Below are 18,048 nucleotides of genomic sequence, written 5' to 3' on the forward strand. Positions count from 1 at the left end.
TTTAAACAAAATTCACATTTTATTTAAGTTGAAATAAACTATACAAAATTGATCTTCTTCACCAAAAATAACAGCAATATTTTCTGTATTATTCCTAGATAAACCACAAAACACTTATTTTTGTAGGTTTTCCAGGTTTTGTTTATAAATCAAGACGAGGCAGTAGATATAGTCATGGAAAAAGACAGAGGAAAACAGACAAATCAGTTGTCAGTATCCATGGCCTCTGATCCTGCCTTGACCATGAACAGAGGTGTTCAACATATACCTGCTAAAAAGCTTATAAAGTCGTTGGTGTTTCAACATACACGTGCTAAAGAGCTTATGAAGATGTAGGCTCAACAAAGGAATGTAAACAGCAACAACCCAATGTGGAACAATGGCAGGCTCTCCCATTCAAACTTTAACTGTAACTTGTTCTGTTAAGTTCATTTGATAAAGAAAAAATCTCTACTGCACTCCTTGCTTGGCAAGCTCACGTGTTTCTGTCTGGTAACTCCCTGAACTGTCCATTACAAATTTTTAACATACTAACACTCCCACTACTCAAGGGTCACTCATGAGCTTCTTGTAACATTTTCTAAAATGTATCCCTTCCCCCCATACCTCTTCAAAATCTTTATCTTCTAAGAAGTGATAACTCAATACCTGACAATTGGATCCAGTGATAATAAATGTTATGTCTAAAATGACTTAACTAAAACAATTCCCAAGTGCCACTAGCAGAAATCCCATAGAAGTGTAATGTGGCACTTTCAATGCTATCTTCTGGAAGAACAGGTATGTCTCCAAAGCATGAGAGTTTAAACAGGGGCCATTTAAATAGGCAGATTATCAATGGCTAATATGCTCAATGAGAGGTCAATATGTCAAGATATTCAGTGATTAAGTGGCCTACATACACCTGACAGCTTTTCTGTAAGATGTTTTCAAATTTCTTACAGATTTTTCCAATATCAAATATAAGAGAAAGCCTACTTTAAACGTTTCTTAGGTATTTTCAATGGTTTCTGAGTTATCTGTAGGAAGCTCTGACTTAGTTGTATAGAGTTTGATATATGTGTCCACCATTAAATCGAGATCATGTTTTATGTCAAAATTTATGTTAAGCAAAGCCAAGTTACTTGACCTTTGGTCTGTCAAAGTGTTCCTCAGGTATGCTTTGAGATGCTTTCGCCCATTTTCATAGCGTTCATTCTCAACCTTCATCACAGGAAGAATACACAGGACTTTCAGCAATGCATAAACATTAGGAAAAAACTTGATGTCTGGTAGATGGAGGGCTTCATAAATGGTAGATGGAAGTTCTATATCTTTCCCTCTGTGTTTCCATTTGATTCTCCAGCAATGCAGCTCAGCTGAGAGTGTGTCAGGATTGGGCAAGTCACTTCTGTACATGTCAGCATGGTGCTCCTCTGATGTATTAAATTTGAGCTGTCCCATGACAGAGGGTACAAGAGATAAGCGTTTAAGAGCTTTGAGGTGCTGTTCTGAGAATATATCTTTCAGTTCCTGAATAATGTGTTCCACTGTTGGAACACTTAGAGTTTCTTTATAGTAACTCTCAGAGGTGAGCTGAGATTCCAGGTTACCGTGCTGGGCTCTGCGGAATTTCCCAGGGAGTTTCATCTGAATATCAAGTTTAGTTGCCAAATTTGTGGCTTCTTCGGACCAAAATTCATGATAAACTTCAATATTTTCCATCACTTCATTTAGTGAATGCAGCACTGCAGTCAAGCTACTGGCTGCAAAGAAGACGTCAGAGGTCTGCCCTTGGAGATTTTTCCCAAAGGCTCTTGTAAAAGATAGAACATTTTTAAGAACAACAATGGTAACGATGAAATCAAAATCTGTTACTGCACTGCAGAGTACAAAAGCTGGACCAGCTATATAGTTATTCCACCTAATATTTGTATCACTATTTATACCATCTAAACATAAAACAAGTGCTTCTAGGAGGTCCACTAAAATTTCAAAAGCATCATGCCTGATTTTTTTTTGTTTGTTTCTTTTAAAGATTTTATTTGTCAGAGAGAGACAGAGAGAGCACGCACGTGTGAGTACCAGCAGGGGGAGGCGCAAAGGGATAATCAGGCTCCAGGAGCAAGGAACCAGATGCTGAACTGGATCCTGAAGCTCTTGATCCCAGGATCCTGGGATCATGACCTGAGCGGAAGGCAGACACTTAATGGACTGAGTCTCCCAGGTGTCCCTGTTTATTTTTGTATTTGCCTGAATCACTTACTTTCACGTTTCCTGTAGAGTAGGTCTGCTGGCAGTGAATTTCCTCAGTTATTGCTAGTTGTGAAATTATTTCTCCTTCACTTTTGAGGGATATTTTCACTAAGTAAAAATTCTGGATTGACAGCTTTGTTTTTCAGCACTGTAGAGATGATACTACCATCTTCTCGCTTGTACGTATTCTGATGAGAAGCTGCTGTACTTCATAGCCTCGTCCATCTGTAGCTAATGGGTCTTTTTTCCCCTCTGGCTGCCTTCAAAGGTTTTGTTTTTTGTTTTTAGCAGTTTGAATATGATGAGTAAATGTGATTTTTGGTGGTGGGAGAGCTTTCTATCCTTCTCGGAATTTGTTTTCATCAAAATTTATTAACAAAGATGTCAAAAGTCCAGAAATAAAAGAAGACCAATAATCAAAGAGTACTTGGTAAAAGTTTATTGGTACACACCGAAGATGTTTTGCAAACTGGGAGCACTCAAAGGAAACTATGGAATGTGGCTCAGGGATATGTTGTAATAAAGCAGCTTAGATAGTGAGAAAGCAGTGACTGGTTATTCTTCACAGTGATTGGTTATAATAGAATTTTCTTAGGTGATAGGGAATTGATCAGTGATTGGTTTTGCTTATGATTTCCAGAGGTATTAGCAAGAAACAACCCATGTCAAGTTAGACTTGCAAAATAGGCTAAATTAAGCTTTGTTTGTGTGACTAAACTGGTTTTGCTGGCTCAGGAAATTTCCCAGGTTGGTCTCTTTGTTTTTTATTTTAACAAGGGTATGGTAAGGCCAAATACAAATCGGAAGGAGAAAATGACCATGAAATTATAAAATTATTGTATTCTAGTTTCTTGGGAAGAACATGGCACTCCACAGACCTGCTCAGGGGATGCTCTGGGGTCAGTCATAAGACAGAGGGAGAGGGAGGAAATGTGGACTAGTGTCTTTTTTGTGGTTTCTTCCAGAAGGAAGAGGGAAGAAGGAGGATCCAGGATTGGCTAGCTGTATTTAAAAGTGGCACCCTGGGGCACCTGGGTGGCTTAGTGGGTTAAGCCTCTGCCTTCGGCTCAGGTCATGATCTCAGGGTTCTGGGATCAAGCCCCACACCAGGCTTCTGCTCAGCAGGGAGCCTGCTTCCCCCTCTCTCTCTGCCTACTTGTGATCTCTCCCTGTCAAATAAATAAATAAAAATCTTTAAATAAGAAATAAAAAAATAATTTTAAAAGTGGCACCCTTGTGACCTCATGCTGTGCTAGGAATGTAGGGATGTTAAATGGTTATCTTCCCTCCCTAGTAGTTTACCTAAAGTAATTGACATCCATCTTGATGATATTAATGCATCAAATTACAGAAATGATAAAACACGATTGATACAAAGTTCATCAAGCTTGTGGGATTGGTGGTTTTGTGTCTGTCACTAATATGGAAAAAAATCTCAGCCATTATTTCTTCAAATATTATCTCTGTCCCATTTTCTCTTTCTTCTTTTTCTGGGATTCCAATTATGCATATGTTAAACTGTTCCATATTGGTCCACAGCCCACTTTTTAAGGCTTGTTGTGATGAACACCCAGTGAGGTTAATGGAAGAAAATGTCTCCAAGAGGGTGTGTACTTTTCCTTTTTTTTTTTTTTTTTAATGGTTTCCAGGGGATTCATATAATGCTGTTAGTGTATACTCACTCTTCACCAATTTGTCTACTATCCTAACCAACCTCTTCTTTCTCCTGTCCTATCCCAGGCACTGGCTCTCAGATTTCAGGCTAGTGGGTTACTCTATGACCTCAGCTTCCAATAGGTTCAAACAAAGTAAAAAAACCCCGATGTTACAGCAGCTCTTTTTTATAGCAAGAATGAGAGCTACCCTTCTTCCAGCTCTCCACAGTCAGGTGGAAGTCAGAATTCTGACCACTGATTTTTTTTTTTAAGATTTTATTTATTTATTTGCCAGACAGAGATCACAAGTAGGCAGAGAGGCAGGCAGAGAGAGTGGGGGAGGGGGGAAGCAGGCTCCCTGCTGAGCAGAGAGCCCGATGAGGGGCTCGATCCCAGGACCCTGAGATCATGACCTGAGCCGAAGGCAGAGGCTTAACTCACTGAGCCCCCCAGGTGCCCTGCCCACTGATTTTTTTAAAGTTATTATTTACTAACTGTTCTGTGCTATGTTGTGTCCTGCAAAATTCCTAAACTGGAGTCCTCACTATGGTACCTCAGAATGTGGCTTTATTTGGAGACAGGGTATTTTCAAAAGTAATGAAGTCAAAATAAGGAACTTAGGTGGGCCCTCAGCCAATAGGACCGGTGCTCTTATAAAAAAGTGGAAGTTTGGAGACAGACACATACATTGGGAGAATGCCACATGAAGACAAAGGCAGAAATGGGGTGATGCTTCTGTAAGCCAATATTGCCAACGAACCACCAGAAGCTGGGCAAGAGGCATGGCACAGATTCTGTCTTACAGCTCTGAGAAGGAACAAACCAGCAATCTTGGACTTCTGGCCTCTGAAACTGTGAGACAGCACATTTCTGATCGTTCACAATCATCCTAAGTCCACGGTTTACCTCAGGGTTTACTCTTGGTGTTGCCCATTCTGTGAGTTTAGACAAAGGTATAAAGACCTATAGAGTAGTTTCACTGCCCGAGGAGTCCTCTGTCTTCTGCCTACTCATCCCTCCCTCCCCTGACAACCACTGATTTTTTTACTGTCTCCATAGTTTTGCCTTTAGCAGAAAGCCACATAGTTGGAGTCATACAGCCTTTTCAGACTGGCTTCTTTCACTTAGTAATGGGCACTTAGGTTTCCTCTATGTCTTCTCTTGACTTACAGGTCATTTCCATTTAGCACCAAGTAATACTCCATTGTTTGGATGGACCACAGTTTACTTATCCACTCACCTCCTGAAGAACATCTTAATTGGCAATTATGAGTGAAGCTGCTGTAAACATCCCTGCGCAGGGTTTTCTGTGGACATAAGGTTTTCTTTTCTTTCTTTCTTTTCTTTTTTTTTTTTTGAATGTTTTAGATAATGTCTATTTATTTATTTAAACATTATTTAGATAATGATTATTTGAAAATAAACATTTTCAAAACCACCTAAAGGAGTTTTCAACTCCTTTCGGTAAATACCAAGGAGCGCGATCCTATGACAAGACTGTTTAGTTCCTTAAGAAACTGCTGGTCTTCTAAAGTGGCTGTGCCATTTTTTATTCTCACCAGCAGTGAATAAGATCTCCTATGACTCCACATCTTCCCCAGGATTTGGTGTTGGTGGTCTGGATTTCAGCCACTCTAATAAGGAGTGGAGTCATTGTTTTAATTTGTGTTCCCTCAACATCTGGTTGAAGCAATTCCTGTTTGTAAGCCCCTTCATTTGTGCCACTTGGCAGTAACAAAAGTTCTAGCAAAAATGGACACTTAGTAGAGGAATGTAGCTCAGATATCCAGGTTTATGACTTGGGGATATTTTTCTCTTTGACTGATAGAATCAATAGTTGATTTCTAAGAATTTTGGTCAACAAGTAGTTGGACATGGTTGCATTTTTTTTTAAAGATTTTATTTATTTATTTGACAGAGAGAGATCACAAGTAGACAGAGAGGCAGGCAGAGAGAGAGAGAGAGGGAAGCAGGCTCCCTGCCGAGCAGAGAGCCCGATGCGGGACTCGATCCCAAGACCCTGAGATCACGACCCGAGCCGAAGGCAGCGGCTTAACCCACTGAGCCACCCAGGCGCCCCCATGGTTGCATTTTTAAATGCACTGCATTTGCCCTCAGGAACATGAGCTTCTTGAATACGTTGAGCATGCCCTAACTAGATCCCATGCAACTTCCCAGTGGGTGATTCATGGTTGCCCTGCAAGGGCAGAGACCTTCAGCAAGTCAGCTTACATTCCCAAACCTCAGTTTCTGCATCCGACAAAGGGAGCCTGCTTCCCCCTCTCTCTCTCTGCCTGCCTCTCTGCCTACTTGTGATCTGTCAAATAAATAAATAAAAATCTTTTTTTAAAGATTATTTATTTATTTCACAGACAGAGATCACAAATCAGACAGAGATCACAAGTAGGCAGAGAGGCAGGCAGAGAGAGAGAGGGGGAAGCAGGCTCCCTGCCGAGCAGAGAGCCCGATTCGGGGCTTGATCCCAGGACCCTGGGATCATGACCTGAGTTGAAGGCAGAGGCTTTAGCCCCCTGAGCCACTCAGGCACCCCATAAATAAAAATCTTTAAAAAAAAACTACAGGTTTAATGAATAAGCAATTAAAGTTTAGATTGACTTTTTAACTGCCTCCCCCTTTCTTATTCCCATGAAGAAAAAGGATAATAAGTGCAAGTCTTGGCTGACCAGAACTTTCACATTCTAAGGAAGGATTTGGCCCTGTGCTCTGCTCCTGGGAAGTAACCTCTAAGCCCTTGGTTGGAGGTTCTCTCCTATCCTTGTTTACTTGGAGAACTTGGGTCACACCAGACAGTGATGGGGCTTGAGCCAGGCGGTATGGCCTTGACCTCCGCAGTGGCTGGAGACTGAAGGTCAGGTGCATGTTTGGTAAGTTATGCCTATATAACTGACCTCCAACTACAGACACTGGATTCTAAAGTTCGGTGAGCTTGCCTGGGTGGTAATGCTTGTTGTCCACACACTGGAGAACTGAGCACTGCCCACAACAGCATTCGGAAAGGACAACTGGAAGTTTGCTTGTACCTGTTGGTCTCCTGGACAGGCCCGGCGTGCTTTTTCCTGTGGCCGATTTGAATCCGTTTCCCTTTGTAGTAGTAAACTGTCGCGGTGAATAGAATGGCTTTCCTGCGTTCTGTGAGTCCTAGTGAATCGCGGCGCCTGGGAGTGGTCTTGGGGACCTTGGAGCTGCACCCCCCATCACTGCCTACCTACACAGGCTGTATTTAGGACTCTGACATTCTTTGGGAACAGGAAAGACATAAATGAGATTTCTGTGCAGATGGATGGAGGGCTGACAGGCCCAGTTACAAATGAGACAAAACATGCACAGCTCTACCGAGAATGCAGAAACTTACGCTTCCTATTCAATGAGATTAATAAGGTCACGTCACCTCCTCTTTCTGGAGACATTACCAACTATAAAATTTTGTTACAATAGTGCAAAGCTTGGTAATGACCATACTTATTAAGACAAACACCAACAAAAACAGGATCATGCAAAGATCCAGATTGTGTGGTAAAAGAGAGCTGAGGAGGGACAGCTTACATTTCCGACCTGACTCTGCTTAACAGTGGCCAGTGAAAGGCGAGACTTGACAAGGGGAGATATGAACTTCTAGAGTTCTAACCTCTACGGTTCCATGAAAATTTACTAGCCTCCATGACATCACAAAATCAGGCTAGAGCCCATCAGGTAGCCATTGATAAGGCAGTTTGGAGAATTTCCTTTTTTTAATAAAGATTTTATTTATTTATTTATTTGACAGGGAGAGATCACAAGTAGGCAGAGAGGTAGGCGGTGGGGGGGGCAGGTTCCCTGCTGAGCAGAAGCCTGACGTGGGGCTCGATCCCAGGACCCTGAGATCATGACCTGAGCCGAAGGCAGAGGCTTAACCCACTGAGCTACCCAGGTGCCCCTGGAGAATTTCCTTTTAAATGAAAAAGTTGTAAGCCCTATTATCCCCACTATCTCTCTTGGGGCTCCCGTTGCAGCCCTGTCCTACAAGGAGGGGGCTTCAGCCCTGGTGGAGACCCCAACAGCCAAAGGGAAGCTACAGTCTGGAGCCCCATACGGGGGCCCTCAACTCAATGGGCCTGGCCTTAGAGCAGAAGGAACCTCTATTGCACCCCTCCTCCGCAGCACCTGGGGCCCGAGGTCACTAAAGCTGGTCTACCAAGGTTGGAGCAGAGGGGAAGCCTGCCCTGCCCAGTCTGGAGTGGGCAGGAGAGAAGGGCGTTCCCCCAGGGCTATCCCAGGAGTCCACAGCCGCTGGGAATCCTGGCACCCAGCTACTCCCTGTTGGGTCTCACCCCATCTCAAAGTCCAGGAAGCAGCTGCCCTAGAATTCTGGGGAGAGCGATGAGGTAAGGCTACAACCTGTAAGCAGGACCTTACCATGCGCCACTGGGGACTAGACAGCAAGGAACAGCCAGGTGGTGTTCCGTTCCCCCCTTAGGAGAGGTGGCCTGGTGGTGGGGACAAACACTGATTGCCAAGCAGTGACCAACCCTCACAGTCCCCAAGGAGGACAGCCTGTTAGCAGCAAGGAAAGGAGATCAGTGCTGAGGCTGGTGCTCAGGTCCATTTCCTGTGCCCTGCCCCACCCTGGCACGTTATGTAGTAGGCACAAGTCAGGTGGCCTTCCGCCCACCGACCCCCAACCAGGTCCAGAAGTTAGAAGGGTTCCTGAGATCTGAGCACAGGAAGCAGATCCCCTACCCAAAGGCAGCTGCCTCTATGAATACGAGGCTAAGTGCCCCCCCCCCCCCCCCCGTCTGTCGGGACCCGGTGGGGGGGGGGGGGGGGGGGGGGGGGCGGCATTCCCACAACTCAACAGACCTGGAGTAAGGAACGGCACTGCCTTCCTTCCCTGGCTACACCCGCCGCCCCAGACGCAATCTTCCCCTAAGGACTATTTTTCCCTTTTCAAAGAATCACTGTCTACCTCCCACGTCACCCTGCAGACAAGGACGCAAAGCCTCGCCGCAGCCGGGAGACGGGAGACGCGAGCGCAGACCCGGGCTCCGTGAGTTAAAGGCTCTGCGAAGACAGGACGGCGGCGGTGGGGGAGGTGGTCCTGGGCCGCCACCCTGGAGGGCCGGAAGTGTTCTGTCGCGAGTCCCCGGCTCACAGCACCCCCTTCCCCGTTCCCTTCCCCGGGCTGCCTGCGACAGGCAGGGATGGGGGCACCGAGCTCAGCCAGGAAGCTGCCCTGGGAAGCGGGGACGATTACACCTAAGGGTGGCAGCCGCGGGAGAAGAGCAAGACAATCTCCCGCCGGAACGGCCAGTGTCCCCGAAGGCCCGTGTTCAGAGCGGCTGGCTCCCAAGAGCTTTGGCCAAGGGCTTCTGCGGGTGCCTGTCTTGAGCTGGCGCTGCCGGGACGCTCCCACTCCTTCCTCTCCTCCCCCCAGACACTCGGGTGGCAGCGCCTGTAGGTGCGCTGGGAGCAGGGACAAGGTCGCCGAGGTGGGGGTGGGGTGGGGAGGAAGAATCCCCCTTTGGTGTCTTCTATTTTTTTTCTCTCTGTCTGAGGCTGGGCTCACGTGGTCCTCCCCATCCTGGTATGTCCTGGCATCTGGCAGGATTTCTTGGATTCAAGAGGACTCCCAGCATCTGACCCCCATCATGACACTAAGGTAGGTGGCTCACAAATGTTTGCACAGAACTAGCTTTCTAGTTGCCTTATCTGAGAAGTCTTAACAAGAAGCAGAAGTGTTTATAAAGGTGCAGTGGGGGAGGTGGTGGTGGGAGTCACCGGCACTGAGCAGGTAGCTGGCTCTTCCCCACTGCTCTCAAGGTAGATGGCTTGGTCAGGGGTCAGTTCTGTCTTTTGGAGATGGGCAAGAGGACCTGACCTCTTTGACCTTGGGGTCCCTGTCCCTGTGACGGAAGGGCCTATGTGGTGGAGAGGCAGCTATCTACACCCATGTGTCCCCCCTTCACCTCCCTCACCTGGCCTGGGATCTTGAGGGGTCCCTGTTCCCCTGACCCTGGAGTGCATGGGCCCATTTCACCCTCGAAGATGCCGAAATCTTCCAGAGGTGTTCTGGCTGCTAGTTGGGATACCCTACTCCAGCTCTCTGGGTCCCATTTGCTGGTACGAAGACACCAGGGCTCAGATGGACCCAGGTGTCCTGCAAATAAATTGATAAGTGCATGGTTTGAGTACCCTAAACCCCAAAGCCTTCGGCCATGTGGCTTCCTATACTTATCCAGACACTAGCCCCAAACACACACACACAGTCTCTCTCTCTCTCTCTCTCTCTGAGTCACCCTGTGGAGCTGACCTCTACTTTTACTCCACTTTGGGCTTCTTAGTTGGGTGCTAGTAGAGAAGTAAAGGACCACATAGGCCTTTAGATGCCAAGTGTTAAGGGGGCATAACTCAGAGGCTGGTGGGAGGGAAGAGAGGAGGGACCTCAGCGGAGCAGGAACTTGGAAAACTGAAGCTAACTGCCCAAATACAAACAGGGCAAATTCTCAAGAACCCCTCTTGCTGTTGGAACTTCAGCCTCACCGTTTGCACCTAACTCAGAAAAGAGAGAGTGGAGGTACTGGGAAACCGGGAAAATAATAAGAGGTCTGATAAGCCCCTGGGGGGGGGCACCCCCCCCCCCCCGGCACCGTACAGTCTTAGAGCCTGGCACCTGGGCCCCTAGTGTGGGCCCAGCACTTGGAGGGCCCTGTCTGGTCCCCCTCTACCTGGTGAGAAGTTCTCAGGGTCCCAGCCCATGCCCCATTTCCCAGTTAGGTCTCATACCCAGGTCCCCAGTACAGTGATTCCCTGTCTGAATGGCCCTGATCCCCTTTCTAGGGTCTGCAAGATATAGTCCCCAGTTCCATCTTCCTGAAGGCTGAGCCTTGGTCCCCAGGGAACCAAAAGAGGGCGCTGTTTGTGTGGATGAGTAGTGTAGACGGCACCTTGATGAGCAGTCTGAGTACACCTCGAACTGGAGAGGTCTTTCTGGGCACAGCAAGTAGGGGCTGGTAGAGATGTCAGGCAAGCAGTGGACCGGGGTCTACACTTGTCCTCTTGCCAATCTCGGGAGCCAGGCGTCCCCATTGTGAAGGAAGACTGAAAATGTGCGTGGAAGTCAAGTCTTCTCAAGACTTGCTGTCATGGGTGGCATGCTGGCCACGTTTCGGGGACAGCGAGCTGCGAGCCGGAGAGCTGCATCCTGCAAGGCGGCCAGGTTCGGTGTGCACTGGCCAGACAGCCCGCAGGCCAGAGATGCGCCGGACTCCTTGGGAGAAGTGGACGCACTGCCTTCCGGCTCCCGGGTAAGGTGAGGCCGGTGGAGCCAGAAGCCGCCCCCACCTGGAGTCTTGCGGGTTCCCGCTGGTCCCTCCATGAAATGCTCCTGGCGACTGAAGCTTCTCTCGGCAGCTGAGTGTGTTACAACCTCTGCTTTCTTAGGCCTGGTTGGTAAATCGGGATAGCCGGTCGCCTCCGTTGCGCAGAAAGGTACCTGCCGCCCGCAGAGGCTACCTTGGACCACGCATGTGCACTGCCTGCGCCCTCCCTGCGCGCTCACAGGACCCACCTGGAGGGTCTTCTCCACCTGCATTCATTTCCCAGCATGAAGACGAATTCCTAACCTTTTCTCCCTCGAGTGGCTGCTTTCCCCTTTGGTTGGCGGGGAGGTGGAAGGGGATGTTGCTGCTTGTAGGACTGTTTTTTTTTTTTTTTTTTTTTTTAAGTTTTTTAATCTATTTTTTAGGTAGTCTCTACACCCAACATGGGGCTCGAACTCATGACCCTGAGATCAAGCCGCATGCCCTCCTGACTGAGCCAGCTGAGCTCCCCCTTTTTCTTTCGTTTTTATTCCCAACTGGGATGCAGATTCCAACCCTCTGCCAGTTTTAAGAGTATCTCTTCTCCCAAGAAGGAAGGACAGGGAAATGAGAAGAGTTGAGATGCACCCTGCCCTTCCATTGGGCTTTACAAGAAAACCTGCCAGGACTCCGTATTGCCATGTTAACCCTTAAGGCTCCAACGTGCCAGGTCATTCTCCCGCACTGGAGGCACCGGGGCTCCCAGGTGAGCCGAGAGAAGGGGCCCATAGGGACAAACGCCCTCCAGAAACTGCTGGTCTGCGATTTTTACTTGATCTATATGCATCCTAACATGCATTTAAATTTTCATCACTTTTCAAGTTGTTTTGCACAGTTAAAACTTTATATAAACGGTATGATATAGTGAAAGTACTTTCCTGGGAAAAAATGCTTTTTGCTCAACATAAGGCTTTTGGAATTAATCCAGGTTAATACACACATAAATATACTGTCCTATATGTTTATATATATATATATACACACACACACACACACACACACACACACATATATATATAATATTTTGAGTAGACTTGTTACAAAGAGTACTTTTGTAATTTATAAAACTCCTATTGAGATTTTAGATATATGTGTGTGTGTATATATATAAAGAACTTTCCTGAATGACGTAAGAGGAGTCTGGAAAAAAAAAATGACAGGACACATCTGTACTTGGATAAGACGACTTAACATTTTAAAAGATATCAATATTCCTTAAATTTTCACAGAATTATAACCCTAGGATGGCGGTGGTGCCAGAAGGGACAAGCTAACTGATGGAAAGAACCAGGCGTCAACCACTGTCTTGCATGTAAAGGAGAAATTAGTGTGTGTGAAAAAGCAGGGCTTCACAAATCAGTGTCAGACGACCAGATACATTCGACCGGTAAGACTGGCTGGCTGGTCAGGAGGAAATTACATGAAAACTGTGCATGACTGCACATCCTAAGATAAAGTTCAGATGATTCAAAGCGAAGTGTTTTGATCCAAATCGCGGAGGGAATGTGGCTGGAGCTGATAAAAACAAGGGGAGAGGTCTCGGCAGGGCTTCCTTAGCCAAACCACCCCTTGCAGAGAATGACCCGTGGGAATATTTCTCGGGTTCTACCAATTCTGCATAACTGGTAGCATTCCAGGGGCTGAAAACAGAAGTTACATATGATACGTACCGACAGCATTAGGGCTTAATTCTCTCAGGAAAACCTTGCTCAGAAATGCTAGAACACAAGTAACAAATAGCGAAGGACAGCCACCACACATCTAAAAAGCGACTTCTACCCCTACTGCACAAGGTGCCCTCGATCACTAAAGAAAGATGACTCTACCAATACACAAATCCAGAAATACCTCAAAGAAGCCAGACAGGAAATATACAAGTTGCCAGTAAACATGACACTGTTTCCCCTCTCACTAGCAGCGGTGTAAATGAAAACTGACAAATAAGCAGTAAGGAGACATCGCTCTCAGGGGACAAGAAGGTCAGAATGGTGCAGGTCAACAAGGACGTGCTGAAACCAACACTGGGGGAGTTTTGGAGGCTGGCGGCATGTTTCTGGAAGGCAGTCTGGCCCAAGCAGATAAATCCACGGGAGGGCGAAGGCACAGTACAGAGGTTTTGACTCCAGACTTGTATATATATAAAATTTTATAAATAACATGACTATCCATTCCTAGGGGCTTGTTTAAGGATTTTTCTATGGGCCTGCCAATAGGTAAGTATGCACATTATGAGTAAAATACCTTATAAGCCATAGGATATATAAATGGGGCCACTAATGAGGCCGCGCCAGGTTTCTGTGAGGAGGGCTCAGACCAAGGGACTTCCCAGTGGGTTCTTTCCTGGGAATGACCTCTTGCGAGCCTTAAGACTCCTGGCTGGCGTTTGGAAAAGTCAGCCCTGAATCTCATTGTTTCTTCTCTATCAGAAAACATATATGTTATGACTTGCAATCGATTTCAAAGTCAGGTTGAAGGTAATACTGAAGACTCAGATCTTATTTTTTTATTGTTTATGAGATATTGGAGAGCTGTTCTGTGATGATCAGATTTTCAGGGTCCTGTTGGTAAGGGGAAAGTCTGGAGCTAAGGGAGCCACTGAAGAGGACCAGTTAGAAGATATGTGGCCAGAAAAGGCAAAGTGTCTGCCGGAATGGAAAAGAGAGGAAAAAATTCAAGAGGTATTCCTAGAACATTAATGAACAAAAGTGAATGTCTGATTTGGGTGGTGGGTGGGTGATGGAGAGAGGATGAACAGGTAGACTTTGAATCGAAAGCCTTATTAAAAGCAGCTAGAAACTGCTGCGTGAAGATCTTCAACTGTGATCTTAATCCACATAGCCCCGAAAGTTCTGTCATGTTCAATCACTTCCATTCACCAGCAGCAACAACTGCTTCCGTCAATACCCCCCCTTCCACCGGTCACCTCCCCGGAAGCTTTTTACTTCTATCTTCTAGTAGGTTCACCTCCCTAAATTCCCTCAACTAATGAATGACCTGTGGGCCTTCTTCAGCATGACTTCCCATCTCTAAATTCCCAGTCTCTGAGCTGTCCCTCACTAAATTTCTACTTGAACCTTGGAAGTAAGGGAAGCCACCCAACTTTCTGTGCATTTCACCAGGGCCACGGGCTGGGGCGGGGGGGGGGGGGGGATTTCCTTATCAGTACCTGTCTGACCTTAGTTCCAGGACTTTGGGGGCTCAAGGCTGAGGGGAAGCATGGTAGGGGGTGGGGGGCAGGGCAGATGGCCAGTGGGCGTTGGAGGCAAGGTGGGATACCAGTCTTCAGGCTGGTGGGGTCGAGCAAAGGAACTGCCCGTGGAGGGCTGAGAGGGAAGGGTGTGGTTGTAGTGGTGAGGGAAGCAGGTCATGGGTGGAGGCGGTGTTGGGTAGGAGTAGGGACAAGCAGGGGACTCGGGCAAGAAACCAGAGAAGGTGGCAGGAGACAGATGGGCCAGTGGCTGGAGGAGTGACCGCTCTTGCTTCCTCTGCTTAGCTCTGCGGTTCTGGAACCAGACCTGAGGGAGGGGGAGAATAGCCGCATCAGAGCCTCTCTCAAGTAGGGACACTCTCCCCGTCAATGACAGAAGCTTCAGATACTGAGCATAAGCCTCTCCCGCACCGCAGAGGAAGGAGAGCTCTTCCCAGAGGCACAGCTGAGCTGGGCCTTCTCACAAAACAAGACGCAGACCGTCACCCCCAACCTGTGTCGAAATTTGCTCTGCTGCAAATCTGGGAGAGTCCGAAGTGTCAGCTTCCCGTGAGAAAGAGATAAACCATGACACCAAATGATATTTTTCCTCCATGGAAAATAGGAAACATCCCGGAGGGTTATTAGAGATTAAGACTGTGGATGAGTTTAACTGTTAGAGACGGGGCTGGATTTCGGGTAGGGTTTGTACCTAAGATTAACTATCTCAATGGTTCGGATGGAAGGAACAGCAGGCAGGCTGGGTTTCAAGGCCATGGTTAGGGACAAGGCTACGTGGGCATGCAAACAGTTAAGACTGTATTTCTGTTGGAATTCACATCCAGTTAAGGCTGAGGGTAGGATGCTGAAATTCAAGTTAGATCAGGTTAGAGCCTGTGTTCAATTCAAGGGACATTCCGGAAGTAGGTGAGGCGGTGTGGACCATGGGTCAAGGCTGTGTTCTGGGGAACGCTCAGGGGAAGTTCTAATGCCTAGAAAAATTGAGAGCCCAGCAGTTCCCAGGTACCAGATCTGCATCTCTTCCCAGAAGAGGAGGGGGATCCTGGGGCCTCACCTGGATTCTGGCCTCGCTGAGGCCTGTGTCCCGGGCCAGACCCTCTCGGGCCCAAATGTCGGGGTACTGATTCCTCCCAAAGGCTGCCTCCAGCTGCTCCAGCTGTGCGGGACTGAAGGTGGTACGGTGGCGGCGTCGGGAGTGCGGGCGACCCCTCTGTCCTCCGTGGGGGGACAGCCTTGGTCTCCGCACTCCTACACCAGAGAGGCTCCTGTAGGGCCGAGGGCCGGTGTCTGAGGAGGGAGGGGAGGCAGAGGTTGTGCAGAGTGGACCCACCTGTCCCCCTCCCCAGTTTCTCCTCAGTGCTCCACTACGGCTCACACACTCTGCCCTGACCAGAAACCCTTCAGCTCTGAACATAGCTCAGCCTTGTCCTGGCCTCACCTCGCGGTGCCCTGACCTGCGCCCTGCTCTCCATACACGCTGTACAGATAGACTCGCTTCAACCTGGGGCCCTGCCCGCTTCCCCTCACTGTATGCCCACGCCCATGGAACATTCCCGTGCAACAGGCGCCCCTCCTGTGCCTTTCACCTCTCTGAGCACATGTACCACCCTCCAGGGTCTCAGCCCACGTGGCTCCTCTTTGCTCTGAGCCACTAACAGACTGTCCTTGTCTCTAAGGCCCCGGGTCCCCGCTCCCCAGGCTCACACTGAGCACACACCCTCTCGAGAGACTGCTCCCATCCTCCCAGGCCCTTCACCTGGGCAGATGCAACATTCCTCACTCTTGTGCTCAGGCCCACCCTCCCCTTACATGCATTTCATCTTCTCTCCTACCCTGGCCCTGGCCTGGGCCGTCGGGCTGCGGAACCTGAGCTCGTGGGAAAGGCTTGCCTCTCCTCCACACAGGCTCACTAAGCCCCCACACTAATTAGTCTGAGAGCCAGCCGGGGAAGGGAGAACACGGAGCGAAAGGAAACACCTGGAAGGGACACACTGTGAAAAGGAGATGTCTGGAGCTGAGGCACCCGTCCCCATGGGGACCAAGGGTGTGGCTCCCACCCAGGGCTCCTGGTCCACCTGGGGGACACACATGCATCGAGGTGCTGGTCACAGGGGATCCCAAGCCCCGGCCCCTCCAGCTGCCCATCTCAGAGGAGGCTGTGCAGTGGGCGACCCAGGGGCTCGGGAGTGAGGGCCCAGATGTCATCGCCTCCACCCCCACCTCCAACTGCGGGTGCTGCTCTGCAGCCCGTCCACGCTGGGGTCTTGGGTCCCGTCTGTGAAGCCAACGACTTGTCCCTCCCCACACTTTCTGAGATGCCCAAGGTTTTAGCATTCTCAGATTTGTTTTTTATCACCTTCCTCGTGGGGAGCCACTGCCCTCCAGGAGCCTAAGCATGGAGCACCCCCACCCCCCACCTGCTGCCTCCTCAGGTCCAGCCCGGAGATTCACTCACCGGCCATGGAGGTCAGAGTCCCAGCGGCGACGGGGTGGCTCTGGGGCCAGGGGCTGGTGCAAAGTCGCCCCTTCTTTTGCTTACCCTGCTCACTCCTCCCTTCCGCTTCCATGACTAGTAACAGAGACCTAAGAGGTCTGGTCCCCGGTGTCCCCGAGTCTCTGCTCCTGGTCAGTCTTTCTCTGGTGTGTCCCCTCTACGCCTCCTTCTCCCTCTGTATGTACCTCTGGCTCTCTGTGTAGATCTAGGTACAGAGAGATATCTTGGCCTTTCTCACTGTCTCTCCTTTTTCCTAATCTTTTTTTCTAACTCCCCCTTCCTTCTCTTGAGTATCATTTCATTCTCTCTGCCTTGCCCAGACCCTGTCTCCGTTTGTGCCTCAACTTCCCACTGCGGGTCCACTGTCCCCGCGATGCGGTCCTCTCCCTTTGCTCTCAGCTGCCTACTTCCCCAGCTTGCAATCCCACACCGTCTCCTTCTCCCTGAGCCTTGGAGGAGTGACCTGCTCCTCGCCCCTGGGGGCCCGTCCAATCATTGCCTGGCCACCAGAGCCCCTTCGTCTGGGGAGGATCACAAGCCGGATGAGGGAAGGTGCTCAGTTGGAGGGTCCAGGGACTGGGGCCAAGAGCTCGTATTCCCAGAGGACCAAGTTCTTTTGTCCTATTAAATCCCCTCCTGGGAGCAGGCAGGGTAAGAAGCCAATGCATTCCTCCCAAGACCCTTCCTCAGAACGCCACCGCAGGGAGAGGGGGTGTAGATGTGGGCCAGGAGCCGCGCCTGCCTTGGTGACATCCAAGGACCTGTTTCCGGGAATCTAAAAAGCTAAAAGACACCAGTACATTCTGGCCCCTCCTAGATGTTCTGATTCTCAGAATATACTAGACGTACCCCCCCACCCCCACTCCCCTGCCACGGCAGGACAACCTGAGCCACAGGATGGGTGTCCCGGAGACCACAGTTCTCAAGTATGGTCTGCTTTCTTCCCCCACATCGCCTCCTCCTTGTTCACTCAGAGCCCTTGGGACTCCGTGACCTTCTGAGGTCACTGAAATAGAAAACCCTGACCCTCAGGAGCACTGGAATGCCAGGGGCTTCCTGACCCCTTGGACTCGTGGACTCTGCAGGAGACTGAGAGTCCCA

At 48.9% G+C, this 18,048-nt stretch overlaps 2 protein-coding genes across 2 annotated transcripts; both read right to left on the reverse strand.

Moving 5' to 3' along the window:
• LOC111158919 (52 kDa repressor of the inhibitor of the protein kinase-like) lies at window positions 1–1,873 on the reverse strand. The gene has a single exon (XM_022521250.1). The coding sequence runs from the start codon at window positions 1,702–1,704 to the stop codon at window positions 991–993; it is 714 nt and encodes a 237-aa protein (XP_022376958.1). The 5' UTR covers window positions 1,705–1,873; the 3' UTR covers window positions 1–990.
• Window positions 1,874–14,421: 12,548 nt separating this feature from the next.
• LOC111158847 (PROP paired-like homeobox 1) lies at window positions 14,422–17,020 on the reverse strand. The gene is made up of 3 exons (XM_022521131.1): window positions 16,909–17,020; window positions 15,508–15,740; window positions 14,422–14,760 (listed from the first exon to the last, which is right to left on the reverse strand). Exons 1-3 carry the CDS (start codon window positions 17,018–17,020, stop codon window positions 14,422–14,424), a joined length of 684 nt encoding a protein of 227 aa, XP_022376839.1.
• Window positions 17,021–18,048: the final 1,028 nt, after the last annotated feature.

This window comes from Enhydra lutris, unplaced genomic scaffold (assembly GCF_002288905.1).
Source record: "Enhydra lutris kenyoni isolate GAN:26980312 unplaced genomic scaffold, ASM228890v2 scaffoldscaffold64, whole genome shotgun sequence".
NCBI lineage: Eukaryota > Metazoa > Chordata > Mammalia > Carnivora > Mustelidae > Enhydra > Enhydra lutris.